General features: G+C 36.6%; 1 protein-coding gene across 2 annotated transcripts in view; it reads left to right on the forward strand.

Annotated features, from left to right (window-relative positions):
* LOC129257319 (cadherin-like and PC-esterase domain-containing protein 1) overlaps window positions 1–16,065 on the forward strand; it is a 53,254-nt gene extending 37,189 nt beyond the window's left edge. For both annotated transcript variants that reach the window (XM_064097806.1, XM_064097807.1), the window contains 6 exons: window positions 4,937–5,060; window positions 6,167–6,303; window positions 6,727–7,049; window positions 8,395–8,482; window positions 11,399–11,545; window positions 13,516–16,065. In XM_064097806.1, the coding sequence (XP_063953876.1) occupies window positions 4,937–5,060; window positions 6,167–6,303; window positions 6,727–7,049; window positions 8,395–8,482; window positions 11,399–11,545; window positions 13,516–13,665 (969 nt within the window). In that variant the 3' untranslated portion in view covers window positions 13,666–16,065. The remainder of the gene's footprint in view (window positions 1–4,936; window positions 5,061–6,166; window positions 6,304–6,726; window positions 7,050–8,394; window positions 8,483–11,398; window positions 11,546–13,515) is intronic.
* Window positions 16,066–20,588: the final 4,523 nt, after the last annotated feature.

The following is a 20,588-nucleotide window of genomic DNA, read 5'->3' on the forward strand; positions in this document are numbered from 1 at the left end:
TACTTGTCATGATGCAGTGCATCCTCTATCCATCCCCCCCCCCTCTACTCGTCATGATGCAGTGCATCCTCTATCCACCCCCCCCCCTCCTCCTCCACTTGTCATGATGCAGTGCATCCTCTATCCACCCTCCTCCTCCTCCACTTGTCATGATGCAGTGCATCCTCTATCCACCCCCCTTCTACTTGTCATGATGCAGTGCATCCTCTATCCACCCCCCCTCTACTTGTCATGATGCAGTGCATTCTCTATCCACCCCCCCCCCTCTACTTGTCATGATGCAGTGCATCCTCTACCCCCCCCCCTCTCCTCTACTTGTCATGATGCTGTGCATCCTCTACCCACCCCCCTTCTCCACTTGTCATAATGCAGTGCATCCTCTATCCAACCCCCCCCCCTCTACTTGTCATGATGCAGTGCATCCTCTATCCACCCCCCCCTCCTCTACTCGTCATGATGCAGTGCATCCTCTACCCCCCCCCCTCTCCTCTACTTGTCATGATGCTGTGCATCCTCTACCCACCCCCCTTCTCCACTTGTCATAATGCAGTACATCCTCTATCCAACCCCCCCCCCCTCTACTTGTCATGATGCAGTGCATCCTCTATCCACCCCCCCCTCCTCTACTCGTCATGATGCAGTGCATCCTCTATACACCCCCCTCCTCTACTCGTCATGATGCAGTGCATCCTCTATCCACCCCCCCTCCTCTACTTGTCATGATGCAGTGCATCCTCTATCCACCCCCCTCCTCTACTCGTCATGATGCAGTGCATCCTCTATCCACCCCCCCCCCTCCTCTACTTGTCATGATGCAGTGCATCCTCTATCCACCCCCCCTCTACTTGTAATGATGCAGTGTATCCTCTATCCACCCCCCCCCCCCTCCTCTACTCGTCATGATGCAGTGCATCCTCTATCCACCCTTTCCCCTCCTCTACTTGTCATGATGCAGTGCATCCTCTATCCACCCCCCCTCCTCTACTCCTCATGATGCAGTGCATCCTCTATCCACCCCCTCCTCTACTTGTCATGATGCAGTGCATCCTCTATCCACCCCCCCCCTCCTCTACTCGTCATGATGCAGTGCATCCTATATCCACCCCCCCCCCCTCCTCTACTTGTCATGATGCAGTGCATCCTCTATCCACCCCCCCCCCTCCTCCACTTGTCATGATGCAGTGCATCCTCTATCCACCCCCCCCCTCCTCTACTCGTCATGATGCAGTGCATCCTCTATCCACCCTTTCCCCTCCTCTACTTGTCATGATGCAGTGCATCCTCTATCCACCCCCCCCTCCTCTACTCCTCATGATGCAGTGCATCCTCTATCCACCCCCTCCTCTACTTGTCATGATGCAGTGTATCCTCTATCCACCCTTTCCCCTCCTCTACTTGTCATGATGCAGTGCATCCTCTATCCACCCCCCCCCCTCCTCTACTCCTCATGATGCAGTGCATCCTCTATCCACCCCCTCCTCTACTTGTCATGATGCAGTGCATCCTCTATCCACCCTTTCCCCTCCTCTACTTGTCATGATGCAGTGCATCCTCTATCCACCCCCCCTCCTCTACTCGTCATGATGCAGTGCATCCTCTATCCACCCTTTCCCCTCCTCTACTCCTCATGATGCAGTGCATCCTCTATCCACCCTTTCCCCTCCTCTACTCCTCATGATGCAGTGCATCCTCTATCCACCCCCTCCTCTACTTGTCATGATGCAGTGTATCCTCTATCCACCCTTTCCCCTCCTCTACTTGTCATGATGCAGTGCATCCTCTATCCACCCCCCCCCCTCCTCTACTCCTCATGATGCAGTGCATCCTCTATCCACCCCCTCCTCTACTTGTCATGATGCAGTGCATCCTCTATCCACCCTTTCCCCTCCTCTACTTGTCATAATGCAGTGCATCCTCTATCCAACCCCCCCCCCCCTCTACTTGTCATGATGCAGTGCATCCTCTATCCACCCTTTCCCCTCCTCTACTCCTCATGATGCAGTGCATCCTCTATCCACCCCCTCCTCTACTTGTCATGATGCAGTGCATCCTCTATCCACCCTTTCCCCTCCTCTACTTGTCATGATGCAGTGCATCCTCTATCCACCCCCCCCCCTCCTCTACTCCTCATGATGCAGTGCATCCTCTATCCACCCCCTCCTCTACTTGTCATGATGCAGTGCATCCTCTATCCACCCTTTCCCCTCCTCTACTTGTCATAATGCAGTGCATCCTCTATCCAACCCCCCCCCCTCTACTTGTCATGATGCAGTGCATCCTCTATCCACCCTTTCCCCTCCTCTACTCCTCATGATGCAGTGCATCCTCTATCCACCCCCTCCTCTACTTGTCATGATGCAGTGCATCCTCTATCCACCCTTTCCCCTCCTCTACTTGTCATGATGCAGTGCATCCTCTATCCACCCCCCCTCCTCTACTCCTCATGATGCAGTGCATCCTCAACCCTACTCTCTTTTTCTTCGATATCTTCTTTTACAATACAATCCATCTTGAACCACCCACCTTAAAGTTGAATTAAGAAGGGGGTGAGTTTCCATAAATATGGGTTCCACACACAATATATAGTATATATCAGTTGTTCAAACAGATAGCATGTCACAAAAATACTCTGCCTTCTCGATATTTTGCTTTGAAAGTCTATGAAATTAGCCACCTGTCAGAGCCCGAGAGACGAGTGTACAGAAAAATCACTCTGAGTGTGACGTCACCGGGGGGAATTTAGTATAAGAGGTGTCCGGATATAATACAGAAATGCTATGCAGAGAGAGAAAGATGATTTTACTTTTTTTTTTCAAAGCAACTCAAATCAAACAAATAGGAATCGTATGTACAAATCTTTACTTTCCCTGTATAAAAAACAGTATGAATAACTATCATGAACTCTTAAATCATGATGAAAGATTGCAAACAGTGAGTTATTGAATGATATTTTCACTATTTCTCATTTATTTTATCACGATGTTCCATCAAGTGAGTAGCTGGAAAGTAATTCCGGCGGCTAGCTCAGCTCTGCGCGCGCTGCACGCCTATACAATACACACAACACCCAGGCATTGAGTGTACTGTACAGTAGTGGTCTGGTACCGGTATATGTCGACCCCCAGTTCATGACCATGCAGCGATCCCCGGGCGGCCGGTCGGCACAAAGCAATTCCGCAACCAACTGTGTTTTTTGCAAGAGCCGCGTCACACGCGGATAAATATGTCATGATAACACGTCTGCTACGTTATCGACTGGTGAGAAGATCTCGATCAAATTTAATATTATTCGCCTTGAAATTATTCCTTTAGGGTCTATGGTATCATTCTGAGGGAATTTACATATTAGGAATAATAGTACGGCCATAAATATACTTTTAATCATTTCCTCTTTGCAAGTTCTCCGGCTCGTAGATACAACTTCAACTGCAGTTTATTCCATTATGACTTGTTTCGCCACGAACGAAAACAAGGCATTAAAATCGTCTAAAATAGCTACAAAGAAGAACAGTTTTAACAATGTAGGGTTATATTATTGACTATATGTCTTTGAATAAGTATTACTTCCTTTCAGTATCGTTCACATAAAATCAATAGCGATAAAATGAAGTTTTGACACAAAAGTAAATATGAAGGCGTACGTGTATAGTACACAAAACGGCACTGCCTTGTTTACTACACCGGGACCGAATACCCCCCGGTGACGTCACAGTCAAAGAACACCCGTCTCGGTAGGCATTGCATGAGCGAACTCAGGGAAAATGGGTAGGGATAAATCGTTCAAATTCACTATTTTGAAAAAAGAAAATGGGGGGTCGAATCACCTCTTAGTGTTTGGGGGGTTGTAAGGTTGCTATTAATGTAAATATCTCAATATTTGGAATCGTCTTCTTAATTCAACTTTAAACTCAAAAGCCTTTCTTAAAACATGACCATCATTCCTCTATCTGAAATGAAATATTGTTTAAAATTAATTTAGCTCAACAAAAAGAATGTACTTTTTGTAATGTACACCGTGAAACAGTTACTCATCTACTTTGTGAATGTACATGTATTAAACATATATGGGACAGGTTTGAACAATGGATATTTCTTAAAACTGGAAATAGAATTGTTTTCTCTAATAAAGAAAAATTATTTGGTTTAAGAGGTTCAAGTAATTATGCATTAAATTGTTTATTGATAGTGATACGACAGATGATCTATACTTCCAGAGTAAAACATCAATTACCCGTTTTTGATAATATCAAATTTGCACTTCAGAATTATTTCAAGAATGAAAAATATATCGCAGAGTCAAATTGTAAAATGGTAAAGTTTACAAAGAAATGGTTTCAATTACATGCCATGTTTACATGAAGTGATCTGTTCAGTTCCCTTTCCATGTACAATGATACATATGAATATTATTGTTCATTTACTCCTTACTTGTTCCTTAAATTGTTTACTATTATGTAAACCTGACAGTTCAATTTATATATTTGTTACAATTACTGTTGTATTGTATTTCGTTGTTATTAATTTGATTTGTCATTGAAAAGATATCTTGTTATGTTTTGAATAATAATAAAATCCCTGTGGAGGGGAAACAAATTGAAAAAAAAAAAATCATTCCTCTATCTTATAATTTCATAACGATTGTAATTTATATTGTGGTATATTCTTTTTTGTCATCTTGAAATATTTTTTCATTCATTGTTACATTCAAGTATGCACTTTATTGTTTGGTTGATATATAGTTTGTCATGGAATAGATTTTCATTTTGTGACAATGCATATTTCTAGGTTTTATTTTTTAAGTACAACAATTTTTTAAGAATTTATTTTGTAAGTGTTACTAAATTGATTGTGTGGGGGTTTCATCTCAGTCCTCTCTTTCTTTTCTTAAGTGAGTGACCATTTCTAATTCTAATTCAAATTTCTAATTGTAATGCAGGACTGTAATTTATCATATCTTTCCCATCATACATGTGGGCTGAGACTTCTTGTTGATGTGAGCTGGTCAGAGGTTGTAACCAAGGCAACCAGTCTACCTTTTTGTACCAGTGGCAGTGCACCAGGTAAACAAACCCGGGGGGGGGGGGGGGGGATGGCAGTCAAATGTATTGCTGTACACATGCGTGACCAAATTATTCCCAAACACCCCCTTAACGAGTAAAATAACTCCCTAAGCAAGTTTTTCGCGGGCTTTATTTACACATTTTGGCCCCTAAACAATTTATATCCAGAATATGACCCTGAGGAAAAAGCTTGGGAAAAAACATACCATACCCTAAAAATATACGTTTGGCTAATCTTAAAAAAAAAGCTTTGGAAAAAAAAATGCCCCATATATATTTTACCCCGTGATTGACCAATGACCAGTCTTTCAAAACCACCCTCTTTCTTGAAAATCTGTGTTTTTGATACCCTTAACAAGTGCACGCGCGGCCCTAGTCCAAAACTGAAAAAACACCCTTTTAAACACGTTTTTTTGGTCACGCATGTACAGCAATTTATATGACTCAGATATGAAAGATATAAATGGTAATATTTTTAAGGGCTAATGGTTTTAAATGATACTAGGTTGAAAAGAGTGCCCCTTCCCCAATCCATATGAATCCTAATTTCAGTAATTTAAAAACCTTTATCAACCATCTCTTATGAAAACCATATCAAGAAAAAGAACATTTTTTAAACATAATTTGACATGGTTTTATAGATACATATTTAACACATACATGGAGAAACATAAAATGTTTGCATTGTCAGTCTATTCTATGTGCAGTGTATGTAATTCTGTGGATGTTTCATTAGGTTGTGTTACATATGACCTTATGAACTACTGCAATATGTTTTTTATGCAAAATATGATACAGTACATCATTTTTTTGTTTTAGAAGGTGGGACTGAATTTCCTATTACTATGATTAAATCCTAAATAATAAATTTTCTATTTAAATGCTTGATAAAAATATGAATATTAGTATCCAAGATCATATTTCGACTTTAACTAATGGAAATAAAATGACAGCAAAATTTGATCTATCACCCAACAAGTCATTTATAGAGTTGTGTGTAGCATTATGAATTGCTTTATGAAGCAGCCCCAAGAGTTCTAGTTGGGCTTATAAACTTGAGTTCAATGATCCCTTATCAAATTGAATTAATTTCTATTCCTCTTTAGGTCAGTGGCTTGTTCCATGTGAGAAGTGTTCTGATGAAAGATCTTGTGACTGGGATAAAGCTAAATGGCAGCCACATGATTGTCAGCATAGAGAATTCAGCCAATCAGAAGTCAAACAATGCTTGGCTGGCAAGAAGGTATGATAGATATAGCTGGTCATAATTTCATTTTTATTGGTATGATGATTGCTGTGTACTTGATATGGTCATGTAACAAATGAGTCTTCACCTCTGATATTCCACCATTCTCATCATAGTATTCAATACTTTATAAGGATGTGGACTTTCATTTTTTTAAGGTTAGATATGTATATAAAAATATGTAATACAGGTTGGTTTGTAGCTTCCTATTTTTGTAATAAAAAGTCAGCAAATGTTACACAATTTTGTGAGTGTAATCTTAGATGAAATCTATGAAAAACATTGCTTCCAGTATCACTATAAGCATCAGATATCACTTACTAATTTAGATGATTGTCTTAATGCTAATCCCACCTTCTGTAAACATAAACAGATTTACCCTATGCATATACCATTTCTTGTTCCTTTTATTTTTTGTAGCTTTTATTCATCGGTGACTCTACTAACCGAGGAATAATGTATTATCTGATAGAGAGAATGAATAGCTCCCTCTATCAGTCTGATAAAACACATGACACCAAGCTCTATACAGACCTCAATGACAAGCAGACATCAGCTAGTTTTTCTTACTATCCTCAATTCTGGTTACCTATGAATGAGAGACCTGTATTTGAGATGACCTTTAATCATCTTCTAAGGATTGCAGGTCCATTATCAAATGATTCTAATACTGTTCTAATAATGGGAGGTGTTCATTGGATGGCTATACATCATCTTACTGTCATACAGGATGTATTACACAGGTAAAGAGGCTCATACAATTATTATGTACTTTGACATATGGAACAGCAAATGTGTTGGTATTAGTTGAAAACTCTTTGAATATAGGATATTCAGGAACTTAACCCTAATTCTCCCGGGGGGGCATAATGGCCCCCCCTCGACAATTTTGCGATATATCTGCTGCGCAAATTTTTTTTACCTCGCCGCTCACCGACTTTTTACTTTCAAGTCTCGCACCAATTTTGATACCAAATTTGTGACGCCCGGGTACGCAGTTACAACATTACGCAACATTACGTAAGTGCATGTCAGACCAAAAATTGCTCATAAACGTGATTTCATGTACAAATCCAATGCAAATTGTGTATTTAGCCAAAATTCATAAATATATCATTATTTCTACTTTTTACTGATTAAACTTAATTAATTTTGCCTTGTTTATGATCAGAATTAAGTCTGGAACGATTTCCATCCAAAAAAAAACAAAAAAGAAAAAGTAAAAAAACAACGAAATACATAACAAATTTAAAAAACAATAAAATACATAAGAAATCGGTCTTGGTACCAGAATTTTTTTCATTCACAAAAGTTAGAAATGCTATAAAGAATATTTTCACCAAAAAATAGCATTGTAGGAGCTTTATTTAGTGAATCAGAGCAAAAAGTATGATTTCATGAATAAATTAGCATAATTCATATAAAATAAAAATATATGAATTCAGTGAAATTAACAAATGCAACTGCGTAGATTACGTCATTCTCTACCATCATGCAAATTTTCGTTGTGATCGCGCAATACGCGGCTGAGATCTTAAGGGGGGCCATGACAAGAATCAAAATACCCCGGGAGATTTAGGGTTAAGTGATTACCAAAGATTTGTATGAATGATTATGAGACTGATTTGATTACCAGTAGATTGATAGGAATGATGATGAGATTGATTTGATTACAAGTAGATTGGTAGGAATGATGATAAGATTGATTTGATTACCAGTAGATTGATAGGAATGATGATAAGATTGATTTGATTACCAGTAGATTGATAGGAATGATGATAAGATTGATTTGATTACAAGTAGATTGGTAGGAATGATGATAAGATTGATTTGATTACCAGTAGATTGATAGGAATGATGATAAGATTGATTTGATTACCAGTAGATTGATAGGAATGATGATAAGATTGATTTGATTACAAGTAGATTGGTAGGAAGGATGAGAAGATTGATTTGATTACCAGTAGATTGATAAGAATGATGATGAGATTGACTTGATTACCAATAAATTGATAGGAATGATGATGAGATGGATTTGATTACCAGTAGTTTGATAATAAGATTGATTTTATTTGATGATCATTATAGGAGTGGATTGATTGGTATCAAGAAGTTAGTGAAGAGTTTAGGCGCTGGATTTCATCAACCTGTCGATGGGATTCATTGTCTTACTCTAGTAAGTAATCAGTAGTCCTAATCCTATTTAGTCTTTATATCGAAGCTTTAATATGAAAGACTTTCTTTCGAAAAACTTTTTAAATAGCCAAATAAAATGCCCTTAAAATGCTAAACTTTGGTTCACAGACTCTTTATAGGAATCTGATCAAATGGACCTTTAAAAAATTTGACATCACTTTTATTTTCTAATGTATTCTATTGTTTTCTAAATTTCTTATATATTTCTCTGTTTTTCAACATTTTTTTTTTCAATGAAAATTGTCGGGGACTTTGTTTTGATCATAAACAAGATGAAATTTATTGATTTTATTCATTAAAAGTAAAAATGATACATTTATGAATTTTGGCTGAAAAAACTATGGGCATTGGATTTGTACACAAATTCACGTTTTTGAGCAATTTTGGGTCTGCACGCACTAAGAAATGTTGTGTAATTTTGGAACTGCGTACTCGGCGGTCACAATTTTGGTCTCAAAAGCTGCGTGACACTTGAAAGTAAAAACTTGGTAATAAGTATTTACGCAGAGGATTTATCACAAAAAATGTTGAGGGGGGCTGAATCAGCCCCCCCCCCGTCTTATTAGGGTTAACCCTAAAAGGACTTGGGGAGCATGATGGTGTCCCCCCCCCCTTGACGCCTCGTGCGATATTTCCAAAACACAAAAAGTTAGCACTCCAAAATGTTATGACTTCTTTCTTGAAGTCTCGCGCAACTTATGAGACCAAAATTAGCGACATAAGGGTATAGCATCGCGACGCCATGTGACTTTTAATATAGCCTCTTGTCGAGGCCCTGGTGGCTGCTTCCCGAGCGAAGCGAGGGATTCCCTAATTCGCGAAGCGAATTAGGCCTGGCGCGAGCCAGGGCCTCTTGACATCTGAACTGAATTATATATTCATGATGAACGTCTTCCTAATGAATATACATGAGTCATGATATTACCGGTCACCGAGTAAACCAATGAAATGTCAGAGCAGTTTCGTTTTGGGTTCGGAATACTATATAGTACTTATAGTAGTCCATTATTCTGCAGGGGATTCATTTAATTGCGGGACTCTTAAAGGGGATATAACCAGCAAAATGCTACAAGTAGTGGTACTACTACTACCTGACTACTACTACTACTACTGGCCGTAACAGACCCATCACCGCCCCGAAACTTCCCGGGAGATACTGCTCAGCCGCTGGTCAGACTCGAGTCAACTCCCAGCAACTCCACCCCAGCTTCCCTCACTGCACTGCACAGCGGAGATCGATAATCGACGCCCCGGTTCGACCGGTGGAATCGCATGAAATATTACATTTTTTCCATATCCTGTGGGTAGATTTACAAAGACATCTCGTCCTTTCAGTGCAGAGTTAATTTCATCGACTTGCAAATCCTTAAATCTGTCAATATTCAGCATTTTAGAGTCATATTCAGCGCTCTTTGATATTTCGTCGTCACTCTTTTTCAAGAATCCAAGGGTTGCCATTCAAGATGAGCTCATGAATATTTAATATGACGTCATAGCAGCTCGCGCTCTCATTGGATGTGAATTGGCAAAAACAATAAAAAACAAAAGAAAGTCGGTGAAATTCGGGTCAGATGTCAAGAGGCCCTGTCTCGCGGCGCTCTGCTTCGCTCTCTCCCCTTGCTTTGCCATGTTCGCTCGGAAAGCAGCCGACAGGGCCTCGACAAGAGGCTACTTTTAATATGACAATGTCATGCCAAAAATGGCTCATTTTTATACTTTGTGTACAAATTCTATTGGAGATGAAATTCATAACAGGTTGATTATTTTTCGTTCTAATTGGTCTGCTTAATTAATTAAGGGTTTATTTTAGTTGTCAAATGGTTTGTAATAATTTCCATTTAAAAAAACAAAAGATGTAAACACAAAGAAATACGTAAGAAATTCTAAAAACAAAGAAATACATAAGGAAAAAATTGCTTTCATAATTTTTCTTTGTGGAAACCTTTTAATTAGATTACAGAGATGATATCTGGAAAAAAGAGAAAATTTGAAGTGATATTGGGTGTTAAATATGCAAGTAATGTTCTCTCATGAATAAATTTGCATATTTTATTCATAATAAACAAAATATAATGATTTTCAAAAATTTGTTTATACTGGCTTGTAGTTTATGTGGTAAAGAATGCGCGTGCCAAATTTTGGCGCGATCGCACAAACAGCGGCCAAGACCAGTCCTTTTAGGGTTAATATATTTTCTTTTTGCAAAGTGACAAAAAGTAATAATCTGTTAAAGAGTTACTGATACCATTTGTGACATTTAACACAATTTAGCACATTTAATACAACACAATTTACTGACAGGAGTAATGACTAAAGTGGAGTTGTTATGGTATTATTTTTTTTTTTAACTTTTGGCCAATTATTAGACTTAGATTAAAATGTCTAATGCTTATTTATTAGAATGAGTGATGCCATTTGTCTCATCATATTTGAAAACTATAGAAAACATTGCTGAGCTTTGCTTTAAAAAAAACACTGATAAAATTCATGTTCTCTCATTTACTGGTATACACTTTCCTTCATTGTAATATCATTGTGTTGCTTTATAACTCATCTCTATTGTACAGATGCAAATGAAATTCATGTTAGATTATAAATATGATTATAAATATCTTCAGTATTGCTCTTAATGATAGAACCCCAAAACATAAATACCTTACAGTCATAGCACCTTTGCAGTAGAAAAGTTTACCATTAAAAATATATCATTAGAGACTTTCAAATATTAGCTGAATTCTCATCTTTTCAAACATCTCTTCTTTGCACTATGGAACTCGTCTAAATGCTTTTATTCTTTTTTATTTTCTTGTGCGCCTTTGAATAGAATATTTCTCGTTGTCATGGCAAACTATAAATTCCCATTATAATAAAAATCTTTATTATTGGTTTATTGTAGGCTGAGCAGAGGAAAGTATTACTTCATAACCAAGGGCTACAACAAGCTGCATTTAGGATGGGATACAGTTTTATAGATACATTCAACATGACCATGTCAAGATACAAGGATTTCTTAGAAGGAAAGTGTGCTTGCCATTTTCATAAGGTAAGAAAATAAATAGCATCCAGGAAATTGAAGTGGGCTTAAGTTCAACATACAAAAAAGCAAATGCAATTTAGATAGGTGCTTCAATTTGTCATGAAGATTGAATGGAATGCAGGTCAATTTTGTGCAGTATGATTTAAAAAAAAACTTGGTACAGATTTACATGTTGCTAGTGATGATATATCTGCTTATGATTAAGGATGAGTTTTTGTTTTCACCTTTTAAAGAAAAAAGTCATTCATCACAAGATATGTATTTTATTTGAGATCAGGGTTACATACCAAATTTTGTAATATACGGACGTAACTTCACCCTCTCTTTGCTTTAGAGAAAACATGACAAATGTATTATGATCAATTTAGTTCAAGATTCTTCTAGTTTTATTGATTTTTTAATTGATTTTTTTTTTTACTTAATATACTTGCTTGGATTTACCTGGATGTTGAGACGTAAAGCAATGTCCATCATTGATTTTTCTTAGCTTTGGTAAGGTCGGTACTTCAGATATAATATGATAGCCTTATGTTTATGATTGGAAATACAACTCATTGTTGTGACATTTCACCAATTATTATTTGGCTTCTTCGGATTAATGACGATCCTGTTGAAGGGATGGCCTTATAGTTTGGTAGCATGGCTTGGAATCTATTCAGATTAGATTATTGAGGCACAATCGGTATGTCTGAACACCATTCACTTCTTCAAAGGCAAATACTACATCCGAAAACATGGACATACGATGGGGTCACCGGTGTCTTCTAAAGTTGTGATCATATTTATGCAAGAGTTTGAGCCCACTGCTCTGTCTTCATATACTTGCAACTCAAACCACAGGCCTGGTTTCGAGACGCAGATGACACATTTGTAATACTTAAGGAGGAAGAGAGTGTTGCTTCACATCACCTCTTTGGATACAAATCAACTCTGTGAATACACTGTGTAAAGACAGGAAACAAGCATTCTTGGATGTTTTAATCTATATATCTATAGATGATCCCCTCTCAACCTCGGTTTACAGAAAGCCAACCCATACAAACCAGTACTTGAACTTTCAATCACATCACTCCCTCATGCACAATTGGCTGTTATAAGGACTCTTTTCCACAGTACAGACACCATTGTGCAATGTCCTGTGGAGATCACGAGGAAGAAATCGGACATTGAAGATGCCTTAGCTGGATGTAGCTATCCCAAACTGGGCTTATTCCAAAGTGAACATGCCAAAACAACCTAAGAAGAATGCATGTGATACACAATGTGGACAAAACAATTATCACAATACCCTATGTGTATGATCTCTGAGAGAAGATCAAGAGGCTCTTTCTGAAACATGGCATTACCACTGTGTTCAAAATCTTGTAACACCTTGAGACAAAGATTTGTGCATGTAAAAGACAGGGTTCCCAAAGAGAAACAGAGGAATTTAGTAAATAACATCAGATGTTCTTAAGAAGATGGTGGTGACTTCTATGTGGGTAAATTTCAGCAGTCTCTGCAGGCTCGCATGAATCAGCATTAAAGACCTAGGACCTCTGACAGCATTCCGATTCAGCAGTTTACACTCACATTAGCTGAAGGAAACCCTCATTTAACACCAAGAGAGTATATGAGACAAGAATCCAGTTGGTTTGAATGTAGTATCGAAGAAGCTATTTGAAAAGAGTGGAAAGCTCATCCCTCAACAAGAAAGGAGGCATTCGCTTCAATTTGTCACATGTGTGGGACTGGGCAATTCAAAAGATTCCAAGCCATATTTCGCTCGCCATATATAGTCCAGTGCACACTGATTCTGCACAATATCAGACACTGTAGGGGCATCCCCTTGCCCAAAGGTGGAACATGCATCGCAACAGTGAGTTATTTTTCCAGAATGTTGGGCTATTCGTTATTTGTTTGCATTTCTTTCTTAAGAAGAATCAAGCAATGAAGAAGGTAATTGATTGTTTGTTTTTTGTTCATACTCATATCAGGTTGAAGAGATTGACATTCAGAAATCACAAGGTCATCCAGATCTAGAGAAGATTGAAGGTCATGGCATGACTGGGCGATATCATGTGACTGGTCATATTAATGCAATATATTCTGAGATCTTACTTGCACAGATATGTGAAGTGGGATGACCTGATAGATTGAGGTCAAAGTTCACATGAAGGAGTCTCATAAACTTTTTCAAGGTTAGGACAATAACCTACTATTGGACATAGAGGACATATTGAACTATCTTTGTGACATGTCCAAGTTCAACAGATGCGTTAATCTTTTATTTTTTTCCCTTTTTGTCAAATGTAAATGGCATTTAAATATGATTCCAAGAATGATTTGTTTCCAAATATTTAGGCCCATATCCTGAAGCCCAGTTCAGCTTAGGCCATGGTTTAACTTTGTGTTATTTATTTTATATTGGATTATTCTTATATATACTATCTTCTTTCCCCGTGTATTAATGGTGAAGATATAATTTAGTTATCCAAACAAAGTTTTGTGTGAATTGAGCACCAAATGTGCAGATGAATTTAACCTGTACTGTTTACAGATTCATGTCTTAGTTAGCCTAATGTTTCAAATGGATGCTGTATTTGAGTATCAATTTCAATTTTATTGCACAGTTACATCTCAGTTCCTTTTATTTTATTATGTGTTGTATCTCATGTATTTCAAAAGCTAGTGAATTAGCTGTAACCAGCTAAGAGAAAAAAAAATGTGTATATGAAAAAAGAAGAAATCATAAATAAGATATGAAATAGAGAGAGAGCATAGATGAATAAAGAGAGAGAGAGAGAGGGGGGGGGGGAAGGAGGAGATAGAAACGGAGAAAGAGACACTCACATATATGCACATGTTTTTATTTGAAAGGGGGGAGACTATGGGGAGGGAAGCTGGAGGAAGGAGATGGAATGCAAAGTGCAATGACTAAGTAGTATTGAGATCAACTTATTTTCTGCATATCTTTGGCTCACATGATTTGGATGCTTAGGGCTTAATACATGTATGCTTGAAATCCAGATAATTGAACAACCATTTACCAGTGGATTTTATCATTGCATGCAAGATCATTTATAACATAACTGATCACGTCCACATTGTGATAGAAAGCCATCTCCAAATGTCTCAAATTTTGATCAAATAGAAATATATCATGTGCTCCAGACCAGATACATCTCCTTATTAACGTATATTATTAATGTTACTTAAAATATCAATAGAAAAATAAGAATCATTATTGTTCAGTTTTATCTCATTTTGTTTTATTTTGCTGTATGTGCTTTACTTCGCTGTATGAATATTATTGCCAATCAATTTGACCTTTGATTTCATTTGATATAAAGCTACCCATGAATGAATACAATCTTGTTATTGAAAAATAAGCTTTTTCAGTACAATTTTTTTATAAAGTCATTAATTATTAATATCTATTCCTGTTTGATATGGAATTATATTAACATAGAGCTGTCATTGACAGTAAATAGGATTTTCACCCTAGATTTTTCAAACTTTTAAGAACACTTATTTTTTGGTATGTTTTTCAAAATTGTAAAGAAAAATAGGATTTTAGGATTGAAAATAGGATAAAAAGAAATAAAAGAAATCATTTTTTTACAGCTCTTTAAATCAAGAGTATCCAACAGAAATTCACTTTCGCTTTTAAAATTTTGCTGGACATTAGATGAAAGTTTACAGAACTATTTTCATGGAATTATACAATGGCATGGAAAATTGGGAATTTTTTTTGTTTACTGAACTAAAACACTATTAGCATAGTCACATAGATTTTATGATTCATGCATTTTCTTCCCTCATAGTGGTTTTACGAAAGCCGGAAAGGGCACAGATCTAATTTTCGATTTTTTTTTTTTTTTCATATATGTGATATTCAATAGCCTGTCATCCGTGCCTGTCATTAACTCTTTCAGAATAAAAAATCCTTTTATTTCAAGAATAAGAGCATATTTGAATATCACACAAAACAGCAAATACCTCTCCTTTGAATTTATGAAGTGGCATAACCTATTCTTTCTGTACTGTATCAGTCTCCGGAATTGCGTGCGGAGTTCAATAACCTGACCTAGACATTGCGCGTATGCAGCAAGTATGCATTGAGTGATAAAACAAACTGGCAAAAACCATGGTTTGTGCCACTAAAAAACTATGTGTAGGATACGTGTGATTTTATGAAGTGGCACAAACCCCCTGATTCTCAAAAAGTAAACAGTTTCTGAACTGCATACCTGCGCTTCATTATAAATATCAAAAGAATAAATTTGAATTGTGAAGAAAATTTTGCGCATTATAAAAGGATAAAATGGGCATAAATAACTGCTCTGGTTTTTTTTCAAAGCGCAAAGTTAAGAGCGTCAAAAAAACACCCAAACTTTGATTGCAATTATCTCAAAATCATGTTTTTGGAGACCAGCTGAAGTTTGTGCCAGTCTGTAATATCACTGATGACATTATGCATTTATAAAATAACAGATACATGTATGATGTGGTGGATAATATTAATTTTTGATTAGGTAAATCAGCTAACCCTAATGTCTGGCCTTATAGAATGTGGAGCTAGAACATAGATTTCTAGTAATATTTAATGTACAGGGTTTACTCAATCCCTTTGCTTTTTTGTGTTATTTTTTTTAGTATTCTTGATTATCATATACATACATGTAGATGTATTCATTGGAACAGAATGAAAACAATAAAATTTATTATTATATTTGTTGAAGCAACATATCTGGAACACATTTTAGGAATTTTAAAGTCTTAGATATTTTTTACCTCATCTTTTATATTGTTTCTGCTGTGAGCCTAACAAATAATCTGCATAGGAAATAACACAACACTTTTTCACAATTGCCCCTGATGCACCAAAATATTTGAAGAAGTTTTGTTATGTAAGATTTTTTTTACCCCATGCATGCTAGGTGAAAGACATTGAAAAGCTTGATCAGAAGTTGACACATCTTCCACAAAATTTACACATCTCATTTGGGACAGTGTACAAAGTTTGTATGGAAGTTTAGCTAAATATATATCATGTTCCAGAAAAAAAAGGAAACCGGTTTCCCGAGATAGATAACCCCAATCTTGAAAAACAGTTTTAATAACAAATTAGATGCTGATAGTGAGTGGGAAATCTCTTCTTTTATTTGAGACTAAATTCATAGTAAATCATTCATGAATGACAAACTACAGACAATAAACACTAAGCCAGATCAGAAATAATTTGCACATAAACTTACTTTTGAGACTTAATCCACACTCATTTAAACAAAAGTAAAAAAAAAAAAAAAACCCTTAAACAATGATGAAGAACCTATTTCTTATACATTACCAGGTCATGGCATCCTTAACAAATCTTGACCCATTTTCTGCGCAATTAAATGACATTGAAAGTTGAAGCTATTCTTGCTAATCATGCATTTTAGGTACCAAAATAAAGAGAAACATCTCAATTGTTGTTAATGACTAACATGATTCATTTTGCTAATGTATTGTATGCTTTCAATATGAGAGAATTCAAAGAGCAATGATTTTTATTTGTTTCAATTGTTTACAGTGATAGGCGCTATTCTTTGTTTATTTCACAAAATGAATGTGTGAGCTCAAAACTTGCATTTCTTGTGACTATTCCAAGGCTTAGAATTTTTCCTTTAAAGATTAGTAAAATTTTTAATTAACCTGCACTATTTCTCTTAACTTTGATTGTATATATTTCCAAACCATAGTGTTGCTGAACAATGCCTTATTAAGATTTTATCTTGCCAGTTTCATGCAATTGCTGTTTGAAATTTTTATTGTACCACCATCTTTATTAATAGAAAGTATTGAAATGGGTTTTATCAATGTATTAAGAATATATTGTGATAACCTACTTACAGTTAGCCCAAATGAATACATGTATAATCAGTTATGTGTTTTACCATTGCAGTCACCATCATCAAAGAAAACTTATCATCAAAACACGGATTAACACCCCCATGATATTTCAAAAGGTGTAGCTTTAAGGCCTGTGGATAACATCATTTCAATTTTGATTTCTAAAGAATAGAAAAGAATGTAATTTAAGATTGCAAACAGATAGCGATACAGCTAATCTGCTGTGCAATGCATGAAGTCAGACGTGTTGTTATACAGTGCGTCCCACAAAATACGAAACCGAAGTTTAGCGATGATTTCTCATAACTTAATCACAAATGCAATAGACAAATGACCTCATTGTAAAGCTTAAAATCTCTTCTTTCAGCTGGTATAACATAAAAAATTTCTCATCCACGCATAAGTGAGTAAAAACAATTTGAAGAAAGGATAGCAAAAAGTCATTTTCCGAGGGGTATCAAAATTTCAAAAAGAAAATCACATGCCTAAAAAGTTCAATATCCGCTCTTTGATTTGAAAGCTAAATTGCAGAAAATGGTCAAGAAATAACAAAGTTATTTTTCTTCAAAACAACGCTTGTATTTCCATAATTTTATGAAACAAACATGTTTTTACCATTTTCCCACCTAAGCTATCGAACGGTTGATAAAAATACTTTCTGCATGGCTGATCATCATCAGAACGGAGTGTCGAGTAAGTCTAAAAGCTATCCTGTAAAACCTTTTCATTTTATGAAATTATTGGAATTCAAGCCTTATTTCAAATAAACAGAACTTTGTTATTTCTTGACCGTTTTCTGTAATTGATGTATCAAATCAAAGAGCAGATATTGAACTTTTTAAAGATTTGATCTTCTTTTTGAAACTCAGATACCGCCTGCCAAGTGACTTTTTGGTTTCCTTCAAGTTGTTTTTACTCATTCATGCATGAATGAGGAATAATCTAAGTTATTTCAAATGAAAGAGGAGACTCTAATCTTTACAATGATAGGTCATTTGTCTATTGTATTTGCGATTAAGGTATGATAAATCTTGGGGTTTTTTTTGTGGGATGCCCTGTATGGCCACGTTGGTTATATCAGATATTTCCATTGTCAAAAACTGTTCAAAATTTTTTACAGCATTCTTATATTATTAGCTCATTACTGTAAGATTTTAAGAATGTACTTTTCATCGTCATTAGGAATAAAAACAGGATTATGAATTCAAATTGCGTTTTGATAAAATATTGATAATTTCCATTACTGTACTTCATTGTTCACAGATTGATTGGTTATTTGTCTGTATAATTGAAGAAAGATTATTAGCAGCTGTTATTTTAGTTTTTTATCTTAATTTCCTCACATCTTTTCTGTTTCTTTGTTGTGTTTCTGTTTGTGGTTGATTTATACTGCTGGTAAATTTATTTTCATTTTTAGAAAGGAAATATAATGTCTGATGTTGCCATAATAAGTTGTAATTTTGTGTTGGTATTTCGCTTGATAAAGGCCTTACTTGGAACTTCTTGTTTATAATTTTGTTTGATAACCTTTAAAAAAAAGTTTGAAGAAATAAGTTAAAATTTTGGCTAACACTAATGTGGTAGCTCCATTCATACACTTTCCTCTAATTCATTTTATTATCATGTTTCCAATGAAAGTAACCTAGTGCCTTGGTATTTTATACTGAATTTTGTAACAGTGATGCAGTCTGTTCTCAGTACTAACTGCATCATGCATGTATGCATATTGAGATATTAGCAGCTTTATATAAACCAGTATTCAGTATTATATTTATGGATAAACCAATACTAGTTTTAAAATTTAGACATGATATTTCAGCTGTTATCACAGAACTATCAATGTATTTTATGAGATGTTGCTATTTACTACTTCAGGTGATAGCACAATCTACAGGTAAATTACATCAATATTAAATTATATTATGAAATATTTATTAGCCTGAGTTTTAAGTGTATTCCAACAATAATTAGTACTCACATCTCCCCCCCCTATTCACTTATCTTCATATCTGTCATATCATTATTGCATCTTTGTCTGTTCTCTCCTAGCAATCTCTATATCCCTTTAGATCTCCTATCACCCCCCCCCCTCTCTCTCTCTCTCTCCCTCTCTCTTTCTTCCTCTCTCTGTGTCCTATCTAGCAGCTTCTCCCTCTCCCTTCTGGTCCAATCTGTCACCCATCTCTCTAGACCTCTCTCTCTCTCTACATGCTTCTAAACAAGATGATGATCTTGTTGAAAATGTACTGGATGTTGCTGATAAAAATGGTCATGATGACAGTGATGCTCATGACGATGATGGTGGTAATGATGATGATGGTGGTGATGATGAAGATGATGATGATGATGATGATGATGATGATGATGATGGTGTTGGTGTTGGTGATGGTGATGGTAGTGGTGGATGATGACGATTTTGATGATGGTGGTGGTGGTGGTGGTGGTGATGATGATGATGATGATGATGATGATGATGATGGTGGTGGTGGTGGTGTTGGTGTTGGTGATGGTAGTGGTGGATGATGACGATTTTGATGATGGTGGTGGTGGTGGTGATGATGATGATGATGATGATGATGATGGTTGTGGTGGTGGATGATGGCGGTGGTGATAATGATGATGGGGGTGATGATGGGGGTGTCGGTAGTGGTGATGGTGGTGTTGGTGGTGGATGATGATGATGATGATGATGATGATAATGGTGTTAATGATGCTGGTAATGATATTGGGGTTGATGAAGATGGAAGTTGTGTTCATGACAAATAGTTAGTAAGCATGATCACCCTTATGAAAGAAAATGAGAGAGAGGCAGGCACGTAGCCAGGGGGGACGGTCGCCCACCCCCCCCCCCAAAAAAAAAAGAGTAGAAAAGGAAAAGCGAAGGGAGGAAAGGGAAGAAATGTAGCTTTGTGGGTTTTTCTTTTTATTCTTCTTTTTTTTCTAAAAAGAGAAACTCCTCTCAATTTATATATATGAATATCGCAGTTCTCCTTTGTTTCCCTCACCCTTTCTCTAACCCTCTTTTTTCCACCTCAGCTATACGTGTTTCTTGCCAGTTCAAGTTCAAATGTATGAGGGCATGGAATTAGAGTAAGGTTAGGCCGAAGTGTATAAAGTTATCTTTTTTTCTCAAATTGATCGCGCAACTTCTGGTCGGGTCGGCCCCGGGCGG

Source organism: Lytechinus pictus, chromosome 3 (assembly GCF_037042905.1).
Source record: "Lytechinus pictus isolate F3 Inbred chromosome 3, Lp3.0, whole genome shotgun sequence".
In the NCBI taxonomy this organism is placed as follows: Eukaryota; Metazoa; Echinodermata; class Echinoidea; order Temnopleuroida; family Toxopneustidae; genus Lytechinus; species Lytechinus pictus.